Below are 24,519 nucleotides of genomic sequence, written 5' to 3' on the forward strand. Positions count from 1 at the left end.
ATTGGTATAAAATTTGAAGGAAATGGATGCTGTGTGCCAGAAGTTTAAAACCCATGTGTTTATAGAAAAATACCAAAGAAGACATTGGAAGAAGTGGTGAATATAGATCTCATGATGTTGAGCTCCACGGATGAGATAGTATACAACTGAGATGGGTAGTGATATACTATAAAACAGCTTTCTTCTACCAGCCTTATAAAAGGTTTATCAAAATGTCGATGACGATGATGGAATATTAGTCTAGCATTAATGGATGGTATCATTACTAGTTAAAAATATGTTTAAACAATTTGAGTGTGTTCAACTTTTGGTTTTGGAGCAATCATATAACTTGTTGGATTATGCAGATATCAAATAATAGAGAAACATTCTCTGACTGGTTAGTGAGATTTATTCATAATCCATGATAAACAATATCTAGAAAGTCTGTACTAGGTGTATGATAAATAACAGTAATAATAAGGTAAAAAAGGAGAAGAACAATTTAGCCCCTTGGTGCCTTTAGCAGAATTCACTCTCTTGCAAACATGTGGACTAGATCTACAATCTGAGAATAATCTGTAGGTTTTCTCTTTTTTTCTTCTGTTTCTTTAGCAAGTCTCAATGATTCTGTAAAAAGTTAATGGGCACTGCCCTTTCTCCTTTGCCTGAATTGTTAAAGAACAAAGAAAAAAATAATAAATAATAAAATGCATTCTGATATTTTGGGCCATTTTCTGAAAGAAAATTTTCTGCATCATTAGAAATATTTTTTCTTTCATCTCACCTGCATAATCCATTTTTAAGCTTTATTGAACTAAACTAACATTTTCCATTGCATACCATCAGTGTTTCTCTAAAATTCTGGTTTTTAATTTTATCTTCCTTTTATTTTCATAAAAATCAAAAAACAAGACTAATGTTGTACTGGGCTATTCTTTACATTAAGTAACTCTTGGATGATATGGTAATAGGTTCCACTTCAAATTCATCATATCGGCTTCCTGACTGCTTTAATGTTTGGATATTAGGATATTAGTGTTTGGGTGTTGTCGTTTATACCATCTATAACTGTAAACAGAATTGTAGATGATGTAGCTTATCACTATGAAATGCCAAGTGCAATCATAAAATGCTTGATTAACATCTATATTTGTTTAAAGTTACTTTTGTTTATGTTAGATTTCTAAATATTGTTTTACATGCCAATCCTATATGGTAGTTAAGCGCAGCAAAGTGGAAAAAAATAATGTAGTGTATTTATTTTTTCTTTCTTTTTTTCCCCACTCACTGCTAAATCAAAATGCCTGGGAGAAATGAAGTAAATCAAATTAATTACTTGTATTTATCAAAGAATATAATCTATTTTTGATTGAATCACTTTTGAGATACACATATATAAATACGTTTCTGTGCAATTAATCACACTTAGCAACATTTTTACTCTCTTTATTCTCTCCTTCTTTGTGTGTGTGTATGTATATATATATAGATATAGAAAAATAAAGAGAGAGAGAGAGAAAGAAAGATAAATAACTGTATGTAATGTATTGTGTGTGTATTCATATATATATATGTAGATAGGTATTTGTATACATATATGCATATATTATGTCTATATGTGTATATATGTATGTGTTTGTAGATATATGCCTATATATGTAAATATATATATGTATGTATCTATGTATGTGTATGTGTGTATATATATGTATATGTGTAGTATATATGTATTTGTTATTTGCGTATGTGTTTGTCTGTGCATGAGTACCTCTTCCTTCCTCTGTTGTTTGTAAGTTTATATTTTCATAAAATATGATTTGTAATCACTTTTGATATATCAAATTCTAAAGTAGATGTTTGATCTTCTTAACCACATATTTAATTTTTATTTTATATATACATATTTATATATATTTATTAATTTCACTTTTTTTTTATATCACATTAAGCAAAATCTTGTGTTAGTATAAATACATTATGTAATGAAATATTAGTATTTCCTGTTTAGTGTTTGGGCAGCGTTTCATTATAGATTGGTATTTCCGGTAGTTGTTATTGCTGCTTCTTTTCTTTTCTTTTTTTTAACTTTGTGGGTTACTGGAAATGACCTATCTGATAGAAAGCTAGACAAATCTTTTGGTATTTCAACAGTCCAGAATTCAATTTTTGCCAGAAGTGAATATTCTCATACTGTAAAATTCCATTGAGTCAATAATATATAGTTTCAGTAACATATTGGTTGGATTGGAGAGCAAGCATCTATTCAATATACTCCTCTCCTGAAAATTATTTAGGTTAAGTACCTGGTGAAGACATAGACTTTCTGAATGGCATGCCGAATAAAAAAAATTACCTTGATTCTCTAGGTAGTGTGGCCTGTCTGGTGATGAGCCATGTCTCATGTGGCTCACTTCTTATAAAATGTTGCCCATGACTGACCTAGTGGAAGGAAATCATTATTGGACATAACAATTAAGAGTTAACAGTCATATAAAGCGATTCATTTTTATGGCATATCAATTGATGCTTTACAAAAGTTGAGTTCATATCTTTCCAGGGTTGATTTAATAGTCAATCATTTAATCTTCTAATATGAATGTGTGTCCATGTTTTAAAGACAAGTCAGAAGAGAAAGAGAAGTGCCCATGATTGTTAACTGGGTCTTCATTACTGGAAGGGGAAAAGAAGGAAGAAACAGTACAATTCATGTGTTACTGCAGTATGAAACTGGACAATTTGATACCTGGTTCTTCTCACTTAGATTGCATACCTGATCCAAATGCAACAGAATGAACTCTCTTAACCCTTTCATTACCAACCCAGCTGAAACTGGCTCTGGCTCTGAGTACAAATGTTTTGTTTTCATAAGTTTTGAATTAAAATCTTCCACCTAACCTTAGTCACAATTTATGTTCCTAACACTAGCTGAATGTTATTTTACTAAATTCTTTGTTATATTTAAAGTAACTGAAAGAAACACAGAGCATCTCAAAATAAATGCAGTAATGAAAGCGTTAAAGTCATCCATGAGCGAGTGGTGGCAGTGAGCCAGACAACAGCTTAAGCCTACCACGCAAGACAGTCTCCTTTACAGTTACTATCTATCCAAATTTACTCTTAAGGCTTAGGGTTTAGTCACGGCTCTGGTAAAAGACACATACCCAAGGAACTGCAATAGTAAATGAGATTGAACTCACTCTGATTGCAAAGTGAGCCTCTTAATTACATAACTATATTGATAAATATAATAATAAATGCACCCTTTTAAAGCCTAGCCAGGCTCATGGGCCCGGTTTCTCGGTTTCTATGGCGTATGTGTTCCCCAGCTGGACGGGATGCCAGTCCATCGCATTGTTACTCATTTTTGCCAGCTGAGTAGACTGGAGCAACGTGAAATGAAGTGCTTTGCTCAAGAACACAATGCATCGCCCGGTCCAGGAATCGAAACCACAATCTTACGATCATGGTGCTGACACCCTAACCACTAAGCCACATGTCTTTACATTGATAAATATATATAAGTAATATTGTGAGACTGATGTAATTGATGCATCATATTGTGAATATAATAGCAAAGATAGCCAAGATAAGAAAAATTGCAATATATGTCTGATTCAATGTCTAGTCCCTAATATAAAATACATTATGAATCAAAGCAATATATTGGATTCAACTACTGTGCTGGATTAACCATATGTTATAAAGTGCCCCTAAATTTTAAAAAAGTATTATAAATTAAAACCTAGCTAGTTTGCCATCATATTTTAATGTTCATCTCCCATGCATGCTAGCATGGGTTGGACAGTTCAACAAGATCCAGTGGGTTTAAGGACTACATCATATTCCAATATCTGCTTTGGCATGGTTTCTACAGCTAGATGGTCTTCCTTATATCTGGATGCTTTTTTCATGCCACCAACACTAGTGAGGTTGTTAATCAACTCAAGTGACTCAGATGTCCTTTAAATGAGTTTGGCTACAGTAGAGATGGAGAGGTTGGGTAATCGAAATAAATACAACTGCTCAAGTATTTATTATTTTACCTAAAGCTCAATATTATTAACTGACATGTTTGAAACATTTAGAAGGTTACTCCTCTCCCAACAGCAACAAATTAGGAGGTAATTTTGAATAGGTAGGCCTTTCCCTCATAGATTCTGAATTCTTTTAAAACCAAACCCCAAAGCAAAGCTTAAATGCTGCATTACATGAATTCACTAACGTGTAGGTTTGTTACTTGAGCAAAGAAAATACACAAGTTAAATACTTGCTCCTGATACACAACTCTTACATAATACAATATTGAACATGTCACTATTAATTTAAACTTATCTTTACTACAGCTTTACTTAATGCATTAGGTTAAATTAGAAACTGTTCACAGTAAACTGTTTATTACATACTTAAAAATACCAATTTGATTTAGTGGGCATGGTTAGCATTATGTGCTATAATATATAAAGTAATAATCAGATTTATTCACCCAACCTTATTTATTAAAGAACAATTAAGCTCAATTATTTTTGATGAGTTTAGTGCATTGGAATAGAGAAGTTGAGTGACAAGTCTAGGTATTAGCATGCAGCTAAAGTGAAGCCTGCCTGTTTAACATTGGCATTTAATTTGATTATTGTAATTTGTTTAATTTAAAGTGTCTAGGATCTCATAAGTATTCTGGGTATTTGAGCAACCTTAAACTTCCAGTTGTTCATAAAAGTTACTGGCACTATAGTCTTATCAAACATTTAACACATAGCCTTTGACAATGTAGGGCTTGTAGCAAATGCTATTTACCTACTAGTTTCTTCCAGTATTTTAAATGTGACAAATCTCATACAACATGAAATAAGATAATACACAAGCAAACTGAGATGCAGATTCAAGTTTTGGTCAAAATTATTTCACTTAGCTAATGTTAACTAATGTCCTGATGAAAGCTGTGACAGTTGCAGTATCCTGCTTCTGTATCCCACAAAATGTAAGATCTTGTGTTTAGACAGAAGGCACCAATATACTGCTACCAATTGAAACAAATTAGAACATTACCTTGTGAAAGCACATAATAATACATTCATTATTGGTTTGAATGGATAAATTGTTAAACTCTGTCAGTCACGAGTCTTGTCTAACAGCAGATGTATTTTGTATCTGAACAAAGCACCGAACTCTACTTACATTTTTATCTTAAAATATTTTATATGCATAATCAAGAATGTTATATATCGTTATAACTCTATATAGTGGAGGCGCGTGACTTAGTGGTTGGGGTGTCAGTATCATGATCGTAAGATTGTGGTTTCAATTCCTGGACTGGACGACACATTGTGTTCTTGAGCAAAACACTTCATTTCACATTGCTCCAGTCCACTCAGCTGGAAAAATGAGTAACGCTGCGATGGACTGGTGTCCTGTCCAGCTGGGGAACACATACACCATTGAACCTGGGAGACTGGGCCCATGAGCCTGGCTAGGCTAGTGGAGGTGCAATGGCCCAGTGGTTAGGGCAGTGGACTCATGGTCGTAGGATTGCAGTTTTGATTCCCAGACCAGGCGTTGTGTGTGTTTATTGAGCAAAAACACCTAAAGCTCCACGAGGCTCTAGCAGGGGGTAGTGGCAACTCCTGTTGTACTCTTTTGTCACAACTTTCTCTCACTCTCTCTTCCTGTTTCTTGAGTAATGCTGCGATGGACCAGCATCCCATCCAGCTAGGGGGAATACATATGCCACAGAAACCAGGCCCATAAGCCTGGCTAGGCTTGAAAAGGGCGACATTTATCATTAACTCTATATATTGTTATAACTCTAAGTAGTGAATAGCAGAATCCACAGTGTTGGATATAACAATGTCTTATGGTATTTAGTTATGTCCCTTTAGATTTTAAGTTTAATTCTAAATTGAGTCAATTTTGCTTTCCATTTTTTGAGAATATATAAAATAAGTACTCACCAAATGTTGGGTTCAATTTCATTGAACATACTCCTCCTTAAATATCTGTGGCATTTGGCCTATCTTTGAAATTATTGTCATTATTATCATTATAGCAAGCCTGTGGAATGGCAGAAACTCTAACTGTTATTGGATGAGGTGTATTTAGGTAGTGCTATTAATGATCTGACTTCACCTCTCACTTTTCTGGAGTTGATAAACTGTGTGCCAGTTTCAGTGTGTTGAAGTACCTTCAATAGACACTATAGATCTATAAGTTATGAGGCCTTTTTGTCACAGTCATTGGCATTAAGGCCTACCTTAATGACAAGGACGTCTCTTTTGTCTTGTTGCTGTATGTTATTATTATTATTATTATTATTGTTGTTGGAATTTTGGACAATATGTAGCACTTTGTAGTATTTGTTCTGCCTTTTTGCATTTTGAGTTCAAAGCCTGCCAATGTAACTTTGTCTTAAGTCAGTAAAATAAGTACCATCAGAGGCCTGGTATCAATAGTTTTGACTAATCTCATCCTCCACAAATTACTATCCTTGTGCCTAAATCAGAAACTGTTATTATTATTATCATCATCATCATCACCATCATCATTATTATTATTGTTGTAAAGGTGGCAAGCTAGCAGAATCATTACCACACTGAGCAAAATTCTTAGCGACATTTTGTCTGTCTTTATGTTCTGGGTTCAAATTCTGTTGAGGTCAACTTTGCCTTTCATCTTTTCAGGGTCAATAAAATAAATACCTGTTGAGCACTGGAGTCAATGTAATCCCCCAAAATTACTGGCCTAATTGTTAGAGTGTTGGACAATTTATACCCAGGGTAGCTTTACCTTTCATTATTTCAGGGTCAGTGAAATAAAGAAGCAGCCAAGTATTGATTTTGATGTAATCGACTTGCCCCTCCTCTCAATAATTTCTGGTCATTTGCCAAAATTAGAAAGAATAATAATTATTATTAAAGTGCAGTGGTTTTCAGAATCAGTTGAGTATTATGCAAAATATTGTGCTCATTTAGTTTATGCTTCTTTAAGTTTTGACTTAAAATCTTACTAAGGTCAGTCTGACCTTGAGGCTCCTAGCAGTCAAGTATTAGAGTGGATATAATTAATTGCTTCCTTCACTTAAACTTTGTTGCATTTTACCTATGCTAGAAATCAGTATTAATATAATTATTTGAGGCGGGATATGATTGCCGGTGTACTATATCTGAGAAATATAAAGAGATGAAAGGAAGAGGCAATATGACATTGCGTTTTATTGGACAACTTCCACATGATATTTAATTAAATCATTGAAGGTTTACTTATGTTTAAGCATTGGCCACAAATAACTCTTGTTTGAAGAAGATGCATGAAATGTAACAACAAATAATAAGAAATAAAAGATACATTAATCACTGGAAGCTGAATGATATATAGCAATTTTATATCCATCTATCTCCGAATGTGACAGTATCTAAGGATATATTTCTCTTTTATTTTCTTGTTTATTTGTTTTGTATTATTTTTATGTCTTCAGGTTAGCAAATTTCCAATAAAAGAAGTTGAAGAGAGCAAAGCAATCAATGATTTTTGCCTTCGTGATTAGTTTGAACATTCCTTGGCAAGAACTACAACAGTGCATATATATATATATATATATATACACACTCACACATACACACACATGTGCATATATTACCACTGTGTCCATAACATAAGAACCAGATCTTCAATATCATCTATTTTTACAATGTTATCTATACCAAATGCTAAATTTAGATGATAGCTTAATCAGTTATGATTCTTTTATTTACTTTCTTTTATTATTTAGAATAATTCATTCCTGATCGATATCAACTGGAAGAAATCATTAGCAAAAGCATTTATGCATTGCCAAAGTTTATGATGTCCCAAGATTGCTATAAGTTACTTAAATTCAATAACAGGGAAATAAGACCCTGTTTTCAGAGAAAGAAAAGTAAAAATATAAGAATTATTAATATGCTGATTTCAGTTCCATTTAGAATGCTTTTTGTTTCTTTTAGTCTATATTTGTATGGAATCTTTAAATGTTAAGTATAATTGTCTTTCACATACATGGCTAATTAGAATTTAATTAAATATAGAAATACTAGTGCAAAGATTACACAAGACAGTTGTTATTGTCAATATTTGTGTCTAGTTTTGTTTAACTTCTAAGCAAGAAAAGGATTTTGAAATGAAATTCAGATAACAACATATCTGAATTTTGTCATAGGTTTCCTTGATAAAGGTGTGTTTGCATTAACAAAAAAAAGCTGGTGGGATCCCTCAAATAACAATGGTAGCAGGCACCAGGTACAGTTATTCCAAAACCAGGATATCCATACATACAGGATATGTATGGGTTTATATATGTAAATGAATGTAACTATATGTGTATTTGGATACACCAGCTATAGAGACCAGAATCTGGGTAGTTTCGACACTTTAAATATGTCAGGACTCCTCAGCTTCTGGTCTCTATGGCTGATGAGTGGTATTCTCCTTTTATGCTTATAGTTTCCATGTTCCACTTTGATTTTCACTGCTGTGTGGCAGATTCATTCAGCTCATCACAAAAGGAAGAAATAGCATTAGAATATTGATGCTATTTTTCGTCATAATTTATATGATTGTTATTACTCTTGTATATGTAATAATATATCACTCAGTAATTTGTCACCACTTCTAGATTAAGAAGAATTGTTTCAGGCTTACCCCTAGTCACATTGTATAGACTTAAGAGTATTTAAAGTACCTCTTCTATGAGAACATTGTGGAAACACAAGATAAATAAAAGAAACAACTTATATACACACACACACACACACACACACACACATAGGTGCAGGTGTAGCAGTGTGATAAGAAGCTAGCTTCCCAACCACATGATTCTTGGTTCAGTCTCACTGTGTGACACCTTGGGCAAGTGCCTTCTACTATGGCCTCGGGCTGACTAAAGCCATGTGAGTGGATTTGGTAGACGGAAACTGAAAGAAGCCTGTTGTGTGTGTGTGTATATATATATTTCCTTCTTTCCTGAGCGTCCAATAATACTATATTTGTTCCACGTTCTCGTGTTGTTGTGCTTTCTTGTTTGGATTAACTTTATATATATATATATGTGTGTATACACTCATATATGTGTGTTTTTGTGTCTGAATTTGACACCCATCACTGCTTGACAACTGGTGTTGGTGCGTTTACTTAGTGGTTCAGCAAAAGAAACTGATAGAATTAGTCCTGGTGTCAATTTGTTTGACTAAAACGCTTCAAGGCTGTGCTCCAGCAGGCCACAATCAAATGACTGAAACAAATAAAAGAATACATAGATAGATAAATACATGCATGAATGTCTATGCGCAATAAGCATCTTCCATTAACCTTACTAGCTAGGGAAATATGAAATACATTTTTGTGTGGACATAATTCCATACAGATAATAGTTTAATGATGGGTGTTGTGGTTGACATTTTCTTAAATCATTTTATGTTTATCTTTGTTGGTGACGCACACACACACACACACACACACATTATCAGTGTCCTTCTCAGTCTTTCATGGGTGCTGTTTAGACTAAGGAATAAAAAAAAATCTATGAAGCATTATATGAATGCATTACTTTGTAGTTGTGGAACAATCAAAAGAGAGAGTGACATAGAGTGTGTGTGTGTCTGTGTGAGAGAGAGACAGACAGACAGACAGAAGGGCTGATATATGTGCAAGATATTGCAATTCGGCATGCATGCATTTGCATACAAATGTCCTTTCAGTGATAAGTAGACAGATAAATAATAAAGACAGATGGGAGAGGAGAAAAAGAGATAGAGAGATGTAGCTGTATGGTAAGAAACTTGCTTCCCAACCACATGGTTCCTGGTTCAGTCTCACTGTGTAGCACCTTGGGCAAGTGTTTTCTGCTATATCCTTCGGCTGACCAAAGCCTTGTGAGTGGATTTGGCAGAATAAGCCTGTTGTATGTGTATGTATACATATATATATATACATACATACATACATGTATGAACATTTAATGTGATTTTAGAGGCAGGTTTTGGATGCTATTTCCAGCGAGGTGATATCTCTTAGATACCCTAAATTATAATTTTATATATAGATACGATTCGGTCAACGGAATCTGAAAGAAGCTTGTACCTATGTGTATGTGCCTCTCTGTCTGTGTTTGTCCCATCAACATTGCTTGACAACCAGTGTTGGTGTTTACATTTCCGTAACTTAGCAGTTCACCAAAAGATACCGGTAGAATAAGTAGACTTCAAAAAATAAGCCCTGGGGTCAATTTGCACCTTTCAAGATGGCGCCCCAGCATGGTTGCTGTCAAATGACTGATACAAGTAAAAGATAAAAGATAAAACATACAAATCACACACACACACACACACATTTACTGACAAAGATAAAGAATGTGAGAAATATTGCAGTTTTATATTTACACACTTGCATACAACCAAACTCACTCGTACATAAACATTTGTACATACACACATGTGCATGTGCATCTACTATTCTTTTTTACTGAAAACAGCATTGCTTAATATTAACAGATATAACACCCCACTCTGTGGGGTGAATGGTGTTAGGAAGGGCATCCAACCATGAAACCCATGCCAAAATTTACAATGAAGCCAGGTGTAGTCTTCTGCCTAGCCAGTTCCTGTTAAACAATCCAACCCATGCCAGCATGGAAAACAGATGTTAAGTGATGATGATCATGATTATATTGTTTTCATTTTGATGCTGATTATTTGTAGTAGCAGTAGTAATAGGATGTTTTACCATTTCCATATGGCTGTTTGTAGGTTGGCATTGTCTTCAGGGGAAGACAATTATTTACCTATTGGTGTTCAAAAGATAATTAACTGATTTCTTACACTCCATTTTTAATGGAAATGTTTTTAATTCACTATAAATATTTAATTATTTTTCTTTTTACATGTTTTTTAAAAATTCACTTTTCTTTTTCAGCTTTTATTAGTTTTTTTTAATATTTTCATTTAAGCATTGCAATATAATTAATATTTGTATTCTTCATTTGTGCATATGTGTATGTAGACATGTAAAGAGACATTTGGTTGTCAGATAGGTGCAGGTATGGCTGTGTGGGGAGAAGTTTGCTTCCCACCCACATGGTTCCAGGTTGACCAAAGCCTTGTTTGGCCCAAAAGTAGTTTGCAGTTATCATGTAGGCACTTTAAATATCTTTTTAACATTTTGTTAAATTTAAATTTCTATCTTACAAACTGAAAAGGGAGCTTGATAAAACTAACTAAATTAGCATAGAGTAGTGGTTTCATACTTTTTTATAATTAAGATCTAAACTGTTAATATATGAATGCGAAAGGGATAGTTGAATAACTGTAAACCTACTTTTGGGCCACCCTGCATATGTGTGTGTGAGTATACACATAAGAAAATTTTTGTATAATTTCTATCTTAAGATTTAATCTTTGTTTTGGATTGAGAGGTAGTGATCAATAACATTTTTGCTATTATTTTCAGTGTTTACTGAAGCATACTAATCAAGATATTTTAAAGGGCAGTTTTATAAATATGTAATGGGGTGATATATTAAATGATACGTGCAGGGTATCCTTAACTGTAATTTTCTCCTTAGCAGGAAAACATAAAGGAAGACTTTGTAGCATTTGCTAGCAAAAACTTTAAAAAAGAGAGGGGAGATAATTACAAGAACTTAATTACTCAAAATTCCTTTATGGGCTTAGGCACAATCATGTGTTTTATGATTAAGAAGTTTGCTTCATAACCATGTAGTTTGGGTTTATTTCCACTGTGTAGTACTTTTGGCAATGTTTTTTTACTATAGTGTTGGGCTGACTAAAGTCTTGAAAGAAGCCTGTCATACGTGTGTGTGTATGTATGTGTGTGTGTATGTAAACATATATGGCCTTGCAGAAATATTACCCTGCTTGCAAACAGGTAAGTGTTGGTGACAGGAAGAGCATTCAGCCATAAAAAAATCTGCCTCAATGAATTCTATCCAACTCATGCAAGCATGGAAAGTAGATGTTATGATGAGGATAAGAATGAAAATAAAACAAAAAGGAAGAAATCTGCAGGCAACAGAATGGATTCTGCTAGAGGCACTCAAGGGTTAGGTAGTTGTGTGAACCTGATGTCAGCTCAGAATAGTTTTACTTTGAACTCATCATAGTATAATTTATTGCATTTCTTTGTATTGGAAGGGAATATTTTGTTTATCCTGTTTTTTCTCTCTTTCTTTTACAGATTTTGGCATTAGCACGGGTGAACCTGATTCTAGATATTGTAAGTATTCAACAGTTACTATTGTGAAAAACATTTTCTATCTCAATAAAAGTAACATATGAGAATAGCATTAAAAAGAGCATGTGAAAGGAATGTTTGCATTTAATCACTGAATTTCATATATATATATATATATATATATATATATATATAAATTTTATGTGTACTTTACTAAGTGGATGAAGGGTTGAACCACAAGCTCTAAAAGCTCATATATTGCAGATGCTTCATTATTATATCTGCTTTGGTCATAGAAAGTGAATTGGTTCATATAATTGTGACAGGTATGAGTCTTTAGCAAATGCTATCTGCAATAGATTCACATCCTGTTAATCTTTCATCTGTTCAATGTTATAGGATCCAATGCTAAGCTCTGGCCATCATTAACCACTATATATATATATTTATAAGGCACAGGCATGGCTGTATCAAGAAGTTCACTGTGCTTTCAGTACCTCTTTGAGCAAGTACCTGAGCCTTGTGAGTTAATTTGATAGATAGAGTCTGTAAAAGAACCATTGTGTGTGTGTATTTATTTACATCTCACACACTTTGTGCTGTAAAAGCCATTAGGAAAAGAGTTCTCTTTCTTGAGAAACAGATATGGGATAGTGATAGGAAGGGCATCCATCTCTAAAAAGATAACACTCAGCATATTCATCTAACCTGTGCAGCATGGAAAAATAGACAAAAATTTATGAAGCACACACACACATACACACCCAACCAAAACCGCCTGTCCTACTTTGGTTTACATATAGCATTATACTAAGCTGAGAGTTATTCTATGCCATTTGACATACTTGTAAATATGCAGTAGTGTATGTGTGGTAAGTAGCTTGCTTACCAGCCACATGGTTCCAGGTTCATTCCCACTGCGTGGCACCTTGGGAAAGTGTCTTCTACTATAGCCGTGGGCCGACCAAAGCCTTGTTAGTGGATTTGGTTGACAGAATCTAAAAGAAACCTTTCGTGTGTGTGTGTGTGTGTGTGTGTATATATATATATATATATATATATATATATGTATGTGTGTGTATAATGTTTGTGTGTCTGTGTTTGTCTCCCCACCAACATCGCTTGACAACCGATGGTGGTGTGTTTATGTTCCTGTAACTTAGGAGTTCGGCAAAAGAGACCAATAGAATAAGTACTAGGCTTCCAAAGAATAAGTCCTGGGGTCGATTTGCTTGACTAAAGGCAGTGCTCCAGCATGGCCACAGTCAAATGACTGAAACAAGTAAAAGAGAGTATGCAAAAATCACTTATCCCAATTTAGCGAGGCAACTTCATAAGCTATCTGCAGAAATTAATGAAAACTAAAAAAGCAAACGAACAAACAAAATAATCCTCCTTAATAGTATAAAGTATGTCACTGCAAGCTGATACAAGTCAATGCATTTCCAAGACTGTTCTAATTTTTTATGGCTTTACACACAAGTGCTGTCATTCTATCTAGATTATCATCTGAGCTTTTTGTATTTTTAGTAGAACACTATTTGGCAGATACTGAGATTTTTTTTTTTTTCAGATTTTCAAAGCTAGTTACAAGGCAAATTATGTTTTGGCAGATTATTTAGCATTAATGCATTTTGTTGTCAATGTAGCTATTTGTAGGTCACTACTTACCATCAGACATAACTGTTATTAGTCTTTAAAAGATACTTTAGTTGATTTCTTTAATTAGTTCTGTTTGCATTATATATATATATATATATATATATGTATGTATATATATTAATAGCTTTTAAGAATGCATGCCTCTCCGTTATATTATACATACCTAAATACCTGCATATATTATACATACACACACATATATATATATACAGGGTGTAATGGATAAATTGTCGCCATTTTATAGTTTTAATTTTGTGCATGCACATCATTTGTTTTTGATTTTGTTGACTACACAGTATAGTAGGGTCAGCTGGGCACTCTCTGTGAGAAAAACAGCACCATGATGCAATTCACTCTGCCAGAAATTTGGAAATGATATGCTGTGCTGCTTGGCAATACAAACATTTCAGAGTGTGTGGGTGTCAATCTGAGTACAGTGCAGAGAATTCGAAAAGAGTTTTATTAGTCTAATGGTGATTACAAAGGTATGACATCTTGGAAAACACACTCTGATTGTTTTGATCAGAAAAGAACTGAATTTGTTGGTGATATTCAGGCCCTGATTCCTCCAAGTCAATCAGGTCCATTGCCAGAGACATGGGAGTGTCTGAGTTTCTTATCAGGCAGGTAATGCATGAAGACGTTTGGTATTCCTTATACAAGAGGAGAAAGGGCCAATTTTTATCCCAAGCTATCAAAGACAAGTGCGAAGATTACACTACAAAGCTTTTGAACAAACTCAATGCAAATCATAATGGTATACATGAACTAAAATACTACTATTATACTAGTTTTGAATAAACAACTACACACACACAAACACACACACACAAATAAATACATACATACATGCATGCATGCATGCATGGACTTATATCCCTGTGTCTCACTGTGAAATTAGCCAGGACACAGTTTAGAATGAGGATTGAACCATTGGGCTTTTGTTGTTATTTATCAGCTCATCAGGAATCATTCTTCCTTCCTAGAAGTTGAGATAACGAAGTGTATATCTATTTATTAAAATATAAAGGTCATGACCTTAAGGTGATGGGTTCAATTCATCGACCAAATAAGATATGTCCTGTGAATTGGTATTGGTCAACAGAAACTAAATTGAAGCACATCCCATATGAGTGTGTGCAAGGGTATGTGTGAAAGTGTACAATCCACATTTTTGAATGAAGCCATTTGAGCAAAACAATGGCATTATGTTGACCTTCTTGCTGATGAATTTGCCTTTCAAAGACAGGTGAAAAAAAATCCTGTACATGAAAAGCTTGTAAGGGTTAGCAACAGTATAGGTATCCAGCTGTAAAATAATATCTCAATAATAAGTCTTTGTCCAGCACAAGCTAGTGAGGGAAAATTAAATCAGCATTTGGTGCTTTCTATTCTATGATAGAGTCAAGTTTGTAATTCACAGCTGTGGTCTATTTTCATGGTGTTGATGAAAGGAAACTGAATAAGTTATTTTCCATCATAAGTTCCTTCTAATTTGATATTTCTTCTTTTTGTTTTTATTACATTTGTTATTTGGAAGCTATGATATAAGGAGAGTTGGGATTTGCTATGACCTCATTCTCACCAAATCTCAACCATCAGGATTATTAGTTCTGTGAGTGTAAATTGCAGATGTCAGAAACTCTATAAACCATGATATCTGAAGAAATAAGTAAATTTAAATGTCTGAGATGAGTTGTTAATATGATTATATGTAATTAGTTGAACTGTTAATCTCATCTAGAAAGATGAAAGATTTCTTTTCTTTAAATGCTTACATCTGCTGTTTTAGTTGCTTTCATCTTTACTATAGAATGTGTCTATAGTACAAGACTAGATTCAAAATAGGAACCTTTATTTCTGAATGCTATGGTTTTGTACATACAAACAATTACATGCAGTATTAAGGTGGCACCTGATGATAATTGGAAACTAAAATTTAGCTTAGATATTAATTTATATCAAATCATTGTAAATGAAGATAATAGTCTGAAAAATTATAATGCTATGAATATCTATTGAAGGAAGAGTACCCAAAGTAGACACAGGCATAGCTGTGTGGTGTGCACTTTGCTTCCCAAACACTTGGTTCTGGGGTCAGTCCTACTGTATGGCACCTTGAGCAAGTGTTTTCTACTATAGCCTTGGGCTGACCAACACCTTGGAAGTGGATATGGCAGATGGAAACTGAAAGAAGTCTGATAAATATTTTTTTGCTTACGTGTTGGTATATTTACATTACTGTAACTCAGCAGTTTGGCAAAAGAGACCGATTGAATAAGTAGCAGGCTTAAAAAAGTCCTGAGGTGGATTCATTGGCTACAGTCTAAGGCCTAAAGCAAGTAAAAGATAAAAGAATGTTGATCAGTGTGTAAAATATCATATAGAATGTCCAACCCTTGGTAGCATAGAAAACAGATGTTAAATGATGATGGTTGTGACGATGATGGTTATTATTGTGCAATACAAACAGTTCTTTGGAACTAGAAAAAACTGCAATCATTTTAACTCTGAGGAGAGAGAGTAAGGGAGAGAGTTTGTAAAACATAATCCTGTTATACCAAACTTATAAAGCACATTCTTCCATTAGTTCTGAGCCATTACCAGAAGAAATAAGTATTACTTACAATTCAGTGTCTTCTAACCATTCAACTATAAAGTATATGCTTCTCCTGAAAATTCTGATACCAGTATTAAAACTTTTGCAGCTTATCCCACTTGTGTAGTGTTTATTCTAGAATATAAAGCATCTAGGCTATATTTATATTTGAACCAAAGTCAATAGTTCTTCCCCAATTTTATCATCTTTTATTTAATGTACATTTTAAGTTTATCACTTAGATTTGTTTTATTCTTTTATCTATTCTGTTAAAACATATCCGAAACAAATGTAAAATAGATCTACTCCAAGTATATATATACATATATATCAAAAGAATTTTATAATAACCTCTATTTCTTGCTCTTTTCAGTATGTGGGTTCAACTATAAGAGTATTTTAGCATCTTCTGGGTTTTTCACTTCACCAAATTATCCAGGAAAATACCCAAGAATAACGGAATGTCACTATCTGTTTTATGGTCAGAAAGGTGAAAAAGTAATAATTGACTTCACAAAATTTGAAGTTGATGGTGTTAAACCAAAGTAAGTAAAAATGCTCTCATTTCTAATTCTAGTAGCTGTTAAGATAAAATGGTTTCTTGAATTTACATTCTTACAACATTAAATATTGAATGGAAAATGTCTAGAAAACATTACATTCACAATCATCCATGTAATGTTACTGTAAGTGGACTATTAATCTCTAGGATTTGTGGCAAGAGTTCTTAAATTTTATTCAATTAAGATTTCGAATTTCTCCCCCAAAATGTACTAAATATGTGGAAATTAAGAAATTTCCTTTTGTGATATTCACATATTGATTTATTTTAAGTAGAAACAAATCCAATATTTTTGGTGGTGTGGGTGGGATAATTAATTGAATTATTGATATTTATTTTATCAATCATTGATGGATGGAGGTACATTTGATCTCTGCAGCATTTGAAAGCCAACTTGACGGAGCTACAACTAAATACTGTAACATTCGGTTTTATGATAGCCTGACTTTGCCGTTTTAATTAAGAGCAGCTAAGATGTTTTACTAGTGGAATGTGAGAAAGTCTTTAATCTCACTACTTGGCAACTAGAAATGGGTTATCATTTAATTATCTTATAATTCAACAAACTACTTCAAAGCTATGGGTAATTTTAACTATAATAGTCACTCTTCTGAATATTATATGGAGAATGTCCATTGTTGTGTCCAGGAGAAAAATAATTATCTCCTACCATCCAATTTGAATATATTAGAATATTATATAATAGAATTATTTTAATTCTATTCCATGATATTCTACTCTATTTTAATTTGAAACTGTGTTGCATATAAAACATAAAATATACAAACATGGCTAAAAAGACAGAAGCTTTTTAAAAGAAGGGCTCTTTGTATAAAGAAACATTGTATAAAATGCATTAAACAAATGTGAAACTGTTATAACGTAAGGTTTGATTTCTATCATTTTAAGACTACAATGTAGAAGTAGAACAAGGACGTTTATGAAATTACTTTTATTTTTGCAGTGTCAGTAAATTTACGGAAACTTAATTTTTTTCAGTTTCATAATATTAATTCATTTCCTTTCTTCCTTTCAGCTGTGACGAAGAACATAAAAGTGATTATGTTTCTTTCTCTAACTTCTTCACCACACAAGATAGAAAAATGGATCGGTTCTGTGGTTTGAGAACGGGGAAGAATAATACGGTCAAGTCCGATGGCGAATTTTTCAAAGTCACATTCAAATCTAATGGCATCTATGATGCCCTTGGTTTCATGGCAAAATATAGATTTGTACAAACAAACAATAAACAGTCACGTAAGTATCCCAAAATGTTATTTTTAAAGATATACTTCTTTCCACTAAAATTAAATGTCATTGTTTAATGTTATTTGTATTGCATTGTCACTAAAGGCCAATATAATAGCCTTGAACTTTGTTCCTTCATCTTTCATTGATCATTTTGAATTCCTTCATGTAAGGCCAACTTATAGCTTAAAATATTTGTGAAATAATGTATATAATTTCACAAAAATCTATCCTATAAATATATACTTTAAAGCGTATTCTAACAGTAATCTTTACAATTTATCTAGAGATTGAAAAAGATAAATCAGTTTTGCTGTTCCCTTTCAAAATTAATTGTTTAAACAAACAAGTATTAATATTCAGTTTCACATTTAAAAACCATATCAAAATTGAATACATCGCTTTGATTTAGAGATGTTTTGCCCTCAAACATTATTTTGAATACAATAAATGTGAAAATATCCCACAAAAAGATCAATTTTTATCCATTTAACATTTCAAATAGTAAAAAGAGTATAATACAAGACATTAATTCATTGGAACTTGGAAATGTCTAAATGTCTGAGATAAGATGTTAAATTTATATATCAGACTTAAGCTCATCTTTGAAGATGAAAAATGTTTTGATAAGTTTATCTCTGATTGCCATTTAGAAATAAAGGTTCCAAGTTTGAATCCAGTCTTGTGTTATGCATACATCCAGTATCACTTGATGATGATCAGATATCAAATCAGTCTGATTTAATGAAAATATTTAAACATTTTCCTTATGTGTGTGTGTGTGTCTTTTAGGTAAATAGTTGAAAACTTACCATATAAATTATTTTTAAATAATTAAATAATCTAATTAGAGTAAAGTATGTCATGATTTGGATCAGGTAAATGGATAGCCAGCACCTAAAATATGGAGCAAAATGGGTAAAATTTAATAATAATAATAATAATAATAAAGTTCATGGTTAAGCAATTTTGAATTTCCAAGTAAAAGACCTTATTAGATGTAATTTTTACGATAAATATCTGTAAAACATTAGTATATTCTACCTTCAGAGATTTATATAAGTGACATACATTTTCACTGGATGATAATCAAATCACTAAGTAACTGCACCTTATTACACAAAGCATTATCCACATGACTCTTTTTAGGGTCCAGAGGAGCTTTACAGCAAATAAGAATGACTTTTCTCTTAGGCAGCCAAATTATTGTTCTATAATATATGCTGCTTAATTAAGATAGAAAATTTGCATGTTATATGGTATAAATACATTACCTAAACTTCTGTATTTTATAAAATCAAGTATTATTTCTAGAAGTTGGTACACATTCATATTGGTGAATACATAATTCTACTGTATATTGGTAGCTCCATACTTGTAGTACTTAGATAAGCTACTGTTCTCTCTCCACATTGTCTCCTAATCCTTAACATTTCATGCCTCTGATCCTCACATCGCAGATATGCAAATTTCTCCCTTCCTAATTCACCCTTAAATAAATATACCTGTCACATAGCTGCTTTTCTAGCCATTTGATAATGCTCCTTACTACTACTTAACTTCCTGTCTTTCCAAATTTCTCTCTCCGCCGTTTCTGTACTATGACCTGTATATTTCTCTCATGTTATTTTTGGCTTGGCTAGAACTCTGCTCCAGCCACATGTCTCTCCCAGTATATAGTTATTGCTGTTAATATTTGTAAAAGTTTCAGTTTTCATTTATGCATCATTTGGAGTTTCTGAAAATCTATTCCCAATTAAAGCATCTTTTAGTTTACATATCTTACTCCTTTTTGCCTTTCATTTCTGTGCCTGCCTAGCCACTTATATGTGTTGTGTATTGTATTCTTTGTCAGAAAAGGTTTTGGTATTTACAGTAGATCTTCTGTTCCACTTCCTAGTGAGAATGTAATCTGTCTGACTTGTGTGTTCTCCAGATTGGTAGGTGATGAGGCAGTTGGCTGGTTTCCTAAAGTCTGTGTAGCAAATTGTTTGATTGCATTGCAAAACTCCACAAACCTTACATCCTCTTCGTATTTTGAACCACATCCACAGCTTTTATATTACATAGGCTATTGATAAATATATTGGCCAATAATGTCTGTTGAAATCACCTGCACAATGCTGAAATCACTGTCAACCTTGCCTGTGGTGCATATGCAGAGATAACCATCATGGTTAAGTTACCTATAATTAGCCCCATCTTAATTATCTTTTCAAATAGCCTGACTACCTCAATCACTTTTTCAACTAACAATATGCCTACTCCACCCCTGCTGTCACTATTACTCAACCCAGAAGAATTTGTGTTGCTGTCTCTTGCATGTGAGGAGTTTGGTTGAGGATCCTTTACACCTTACCTTTTGCACACAATCGTTTGGCTCCACTCTTGCATTTTCACAATCTCACCAGATCTACCTTTCATCATGCTAATGGTTATGGTTGCAGTTTTGGAACCTACAGGAAGAGGCTGGATGTATTTTCAGTGGGAAGGTTGCTTGGTTGTTGGTTCTTTACTGCTTGATGACATCTACACCTGTGAGGAATAAGAAAAATTGCACAATGTTGGTAGATTTACGCACAGTTACATTTGTCTTCTCATTTAGCTTGCCATTAATGAAAAAAAGAAATACAGGAAACAACTCATGTGGACCAATGTACACATATGCAAGTTCTTTTTATTTTTCATCTTCTCCAAGACTTCTAGTTCTCACATAAATGTTAAAGCTATAGTGTCAGGCTATTCACTTTTATCTCTTGGGAACTTCAAACAAGTTTTTCTACTTTGTCATCTGAAGTGTTCTCTTTGACTCATTAAATTTCATTCAATAGTTTGTGGAGTATTGGATAATGAAATGCAATTACTTTTTGATGAGGTTAATATTTGGTCCACACAGCTTCAGTTTGAAGCAAGACATGTTTAGACATTCAGGTGTCTGTTTCTACTATGTTTGCTTGCTTCATGGTCTTGTTTGATGGGGCTGGGGTCATCTCAGGTTAGTAGTCCCAGAGATGTCATCATGCATAGAACCAACCAGGTCCACCAGTGCTCTTCATTGCTGACAGTCCTATCCCAGCCCCTCAGCATCTTTCAAGGTGACATTGTGCCTCTGGAAATCTTCTCCAATATACATACAGACATGTGCAGGGCTGGCTATGAAGCCTCTTCCAGCTGGAAGCTGCCACATTACATGAGAGTAAATCCCTGGTAGGATGATCTAGCGGGAGACAGAGAAGATGTCCATACCAGTGCATGTGAGAGGTAGCTATGAGATAGGAGGCTGTGGGCTGATGCATGCATGCAGTTCTTTGTTGGAAACATGATGGTACCACCTGATGTTCTCACTGGTTCTCAGGGTTTTGCTATCAAAGCTGTCAATCCTCTTTGCTAAGGGCTTTGAGAGGGGCTACATTTCTGCTCCATACAGGAGAATAAAGAAGGTCAGTGCACTGTAGATGTGGAGCTTTATCTTCCAGGAAATAGAGCAGTGGTACCAAAGGGGATTCCATGACCCCTGGCAGCCAGACCACATTTGCAGTTGATCTCTGGGGGTCAAGTTTCCATAAGCATTATCATATTCATATACTTACTAATGTGTGTGTGTGTCTATATATATATATGTGTGTTCTATTTTTAACACTATTAACTGAGTTTTCTTTTTCCATTTTTTCCTTTTCTTTCAGCAGATGTACCTAAAACAAGTAAAGCCCCAAGAACATACACTATTGGTGGTGATAGCTGTTCTTTATATGAACACAGCCAACAATGGACGAGTATCTTATGTCTACTTGTATTTTTTCTGTTGTGACCGTTTTAATGCCACCTGCTTTGGATGTCAAAGAAAAAAATATATACAAATATTGAACTAATCAGCTGCATGCTTCACAGAGTTCTGATCCATATTACCTACCCACAACCATCAGAATAATATGTAGGCCTCAAAGAGGCTTACATGCTCTATAATCTCCTACCCAACAACTATCATCAGAAATAAGATAGGTTATGAGGGGTTTTCCTCTATGATCTTATATATTGTCCAAATCCATAGAAATGAAATACTAATTTACAGAAGAAAGGAAAAATTTATATACACATACACGTATATGCATGCATGTATATACACACACATATATATATATACAGATATATATGCATGTATATAAACATGTATATACAGACATATACATACACATATATTACATATATATCCTTGTGTTTTGTTTTTCAGTTTTTAGCATAAGTTATCCCTGCCCCTCAAAATGTATTACTTAATTTTTGATTTTCTGCTTTAAATCCAAATTCACTATTTTTACTACTGGAATTTAAAGACAGAAAATTGTTGCCTCTTTTCTTTCTTAATTTTGTCTATAAACCTAAACAACAATAATAATAATACTAATGTATTTTAATGTTTTAAGAAGAATCTTAGTGCCTAAGTATATTAACTTCAAAAGAACTGAAAGCAAAATTTTAAAAATGTCTTGAAGACATTAACAAAGTTGTTTTCAATAATACCAAAATATTAGATTAATTTTTACTGTGGTTAGGTGAATGAAATACAAATAGATAAATAATTATATATATATATATTAAATATCTTAATTTGCATGAGTTTTAATACAAGAAAAGTTAGAATAACCAAACTTACCTAACAAGAAAAAGCATTTTTAATTTTATAAAATTTGCAAAATAAAGCATATTATATAAAACAATTTTTTGTTTTTAATTGATGATAATTATTTACTAAGTACTAACATATTCGATTCTGAACTCTTTGGAGAAGATTCTGAGTTAGTTGTGTGGTATAGCTGAAAGAAAATAAAAGAAAAGATGATATTCTTGACTCTAAGAAAGGAGGTAAGAGCTAATGGAGCATGCCTAGCACTGATTTGGTAGCTGGTTGTAAATGGTGAGCCTATTCTTCTGTTGAAGATCTGCATACATATTTTGTCTATGCATGTGGAAACATTACATTTATAATATTAAGGAAATTTGTTTTCTTATAAAACATAAAAAAAAACACACAGAAATCAATAAATAATAATTGCTTAAGGAAAGGTGGAGAAAATATGTTTTTTCTCTGTTCTACCTGCACATCCTTGTCAAATTCTTCATCACATAAAGAAGAAATACAAATATTACATGGAAAGCCACAACTATAACCAATAAATGAATCATTATCATAACAGAATAATTTATACAATCCAGGAATGAAAAAAAAAAAATGGAAAGTAAATATTAAAAACCTTGCCAAAAGGTCATCACCGAATTGCAGGAAGATATTCTTCTTTGCGGTGAGTTTTTCAGGCAAAATGGCATTTCCGCTCAACGACATGCGAATGCCTGCAATCACGGGATTCATTAGAACTGTATCACAACTGAACTCTCATCAGGTACCAGATTTGGTTCTAAGCTTGACACTAGAAATCTAGATTACTAGATTGTTATTTTATAGCTGAAACAGGAAAAATTAATAAACGTGAATAAATTAATATAAGTGATTACTAAGTAAAGAAATCATGAGATACTAAATATTAGGAAACGTAGAAAAATGAGGAAGTGAAGAAATAAAAATTACACTGGTGCTCATAAGGAAATAACAACAATATTATTAATCTAAAAACAAGTTAAGATGTATGTAAGGAAATAGAAGGAATTATTAAAAAAGTGATAACTTTTCATAACTCCAATGCTTGATTTAACTAAATTGAGTAGATTGAAACTTTAATCAAATAATTAAAATATTAATAGAACAGTTAATCCTTAGCAAAAACACTATGCAAATGATGATGATTCATAACAGTGAGATATAATAAATTATCTGTTAGCTGGGCCTGAACATCATTACTTGTGAGATTATTGGATATCTTCTACATCATAATTCAAATAATGATAAAAGTATACATATGTACATGTGTGTATATATATATACATACATACACACACATATATATATACATACATACACACACATATATGTGTGTATATATATATATATATACATGTATATATATGTGTGTGTGTATATATATATGTATATATATCGATACAGAGATAGATAGATAGATATACATAGATATACTGAGAGAGAGCAATAGAAACTGAATAAGTACAGAGAGAGGGGAAAAATTATTTAAATTAGTTTAAAACTTATAAAGCAAGCCAAATGGTTTCACATCTCAATTGGAAGATTCGAGGGTTTTCAAGTGTGGCTACTTTCTAGATACTTGTGTTGATTTCATTTCTTTAC

General features: G+C 33.0%; 1 protein-coding gene across 12 annotated transcripts in view; it reads left to right on the plus strand.

Annotated features, from left to right (window-relative positions):
• The window catches only part of LOC115210389 (bone morphogenetic protein 1), a 2,987,986-nt gene extending 2,964,180 nt beyond the window's left edge, over positions 1-23,806 (plus strand). For 9 of the 12 annotated variants that reach the window (XM_029778966.2, XM_029778971.2, XM_029778974.2 and 6 more), the window contains 4 exons: positions 12,202-12,240; positions 16,833-17,004; positions 18,058-18,278; positions 21,953-23,806. In XM_029778966.2, the coding sequence (XP_029634826.1) occupies positions 12,202-12,240; positions 16,833-17,004; positions 18,058-18,278; positions 21,953-22,077 (557 nt within the window). In that variant the 3' untranslated portion in view covers positions 22,078-23,806. The remainder of the gene's footprint in view (positions 1-12,201; positions 12,241-16,832; positions 17,005-18,057; positions 18,279-21,952) is intronic. The other 3 variants (XM_029778968.2, XM_029778972.2, XM_029778967.2) reach the window with 2 other exon arrangements.
• The last annotated feature ends 713 nt before the right edge of the window (positions 23,807-24,519 follow it).

Source organism: Octopus sinensis, linkage group LG4 (genome assembly GCF_006345805.1).
Source record: "Octopus sinensis linkage group LG4, ASM634580v1, whole genome shotgun sequence".
NCBI lineage: Eukaryota > Metazoa > Mollusca > Cephalopoda > Octopoda > Octopodidae > Octopus > Octopus sinensis.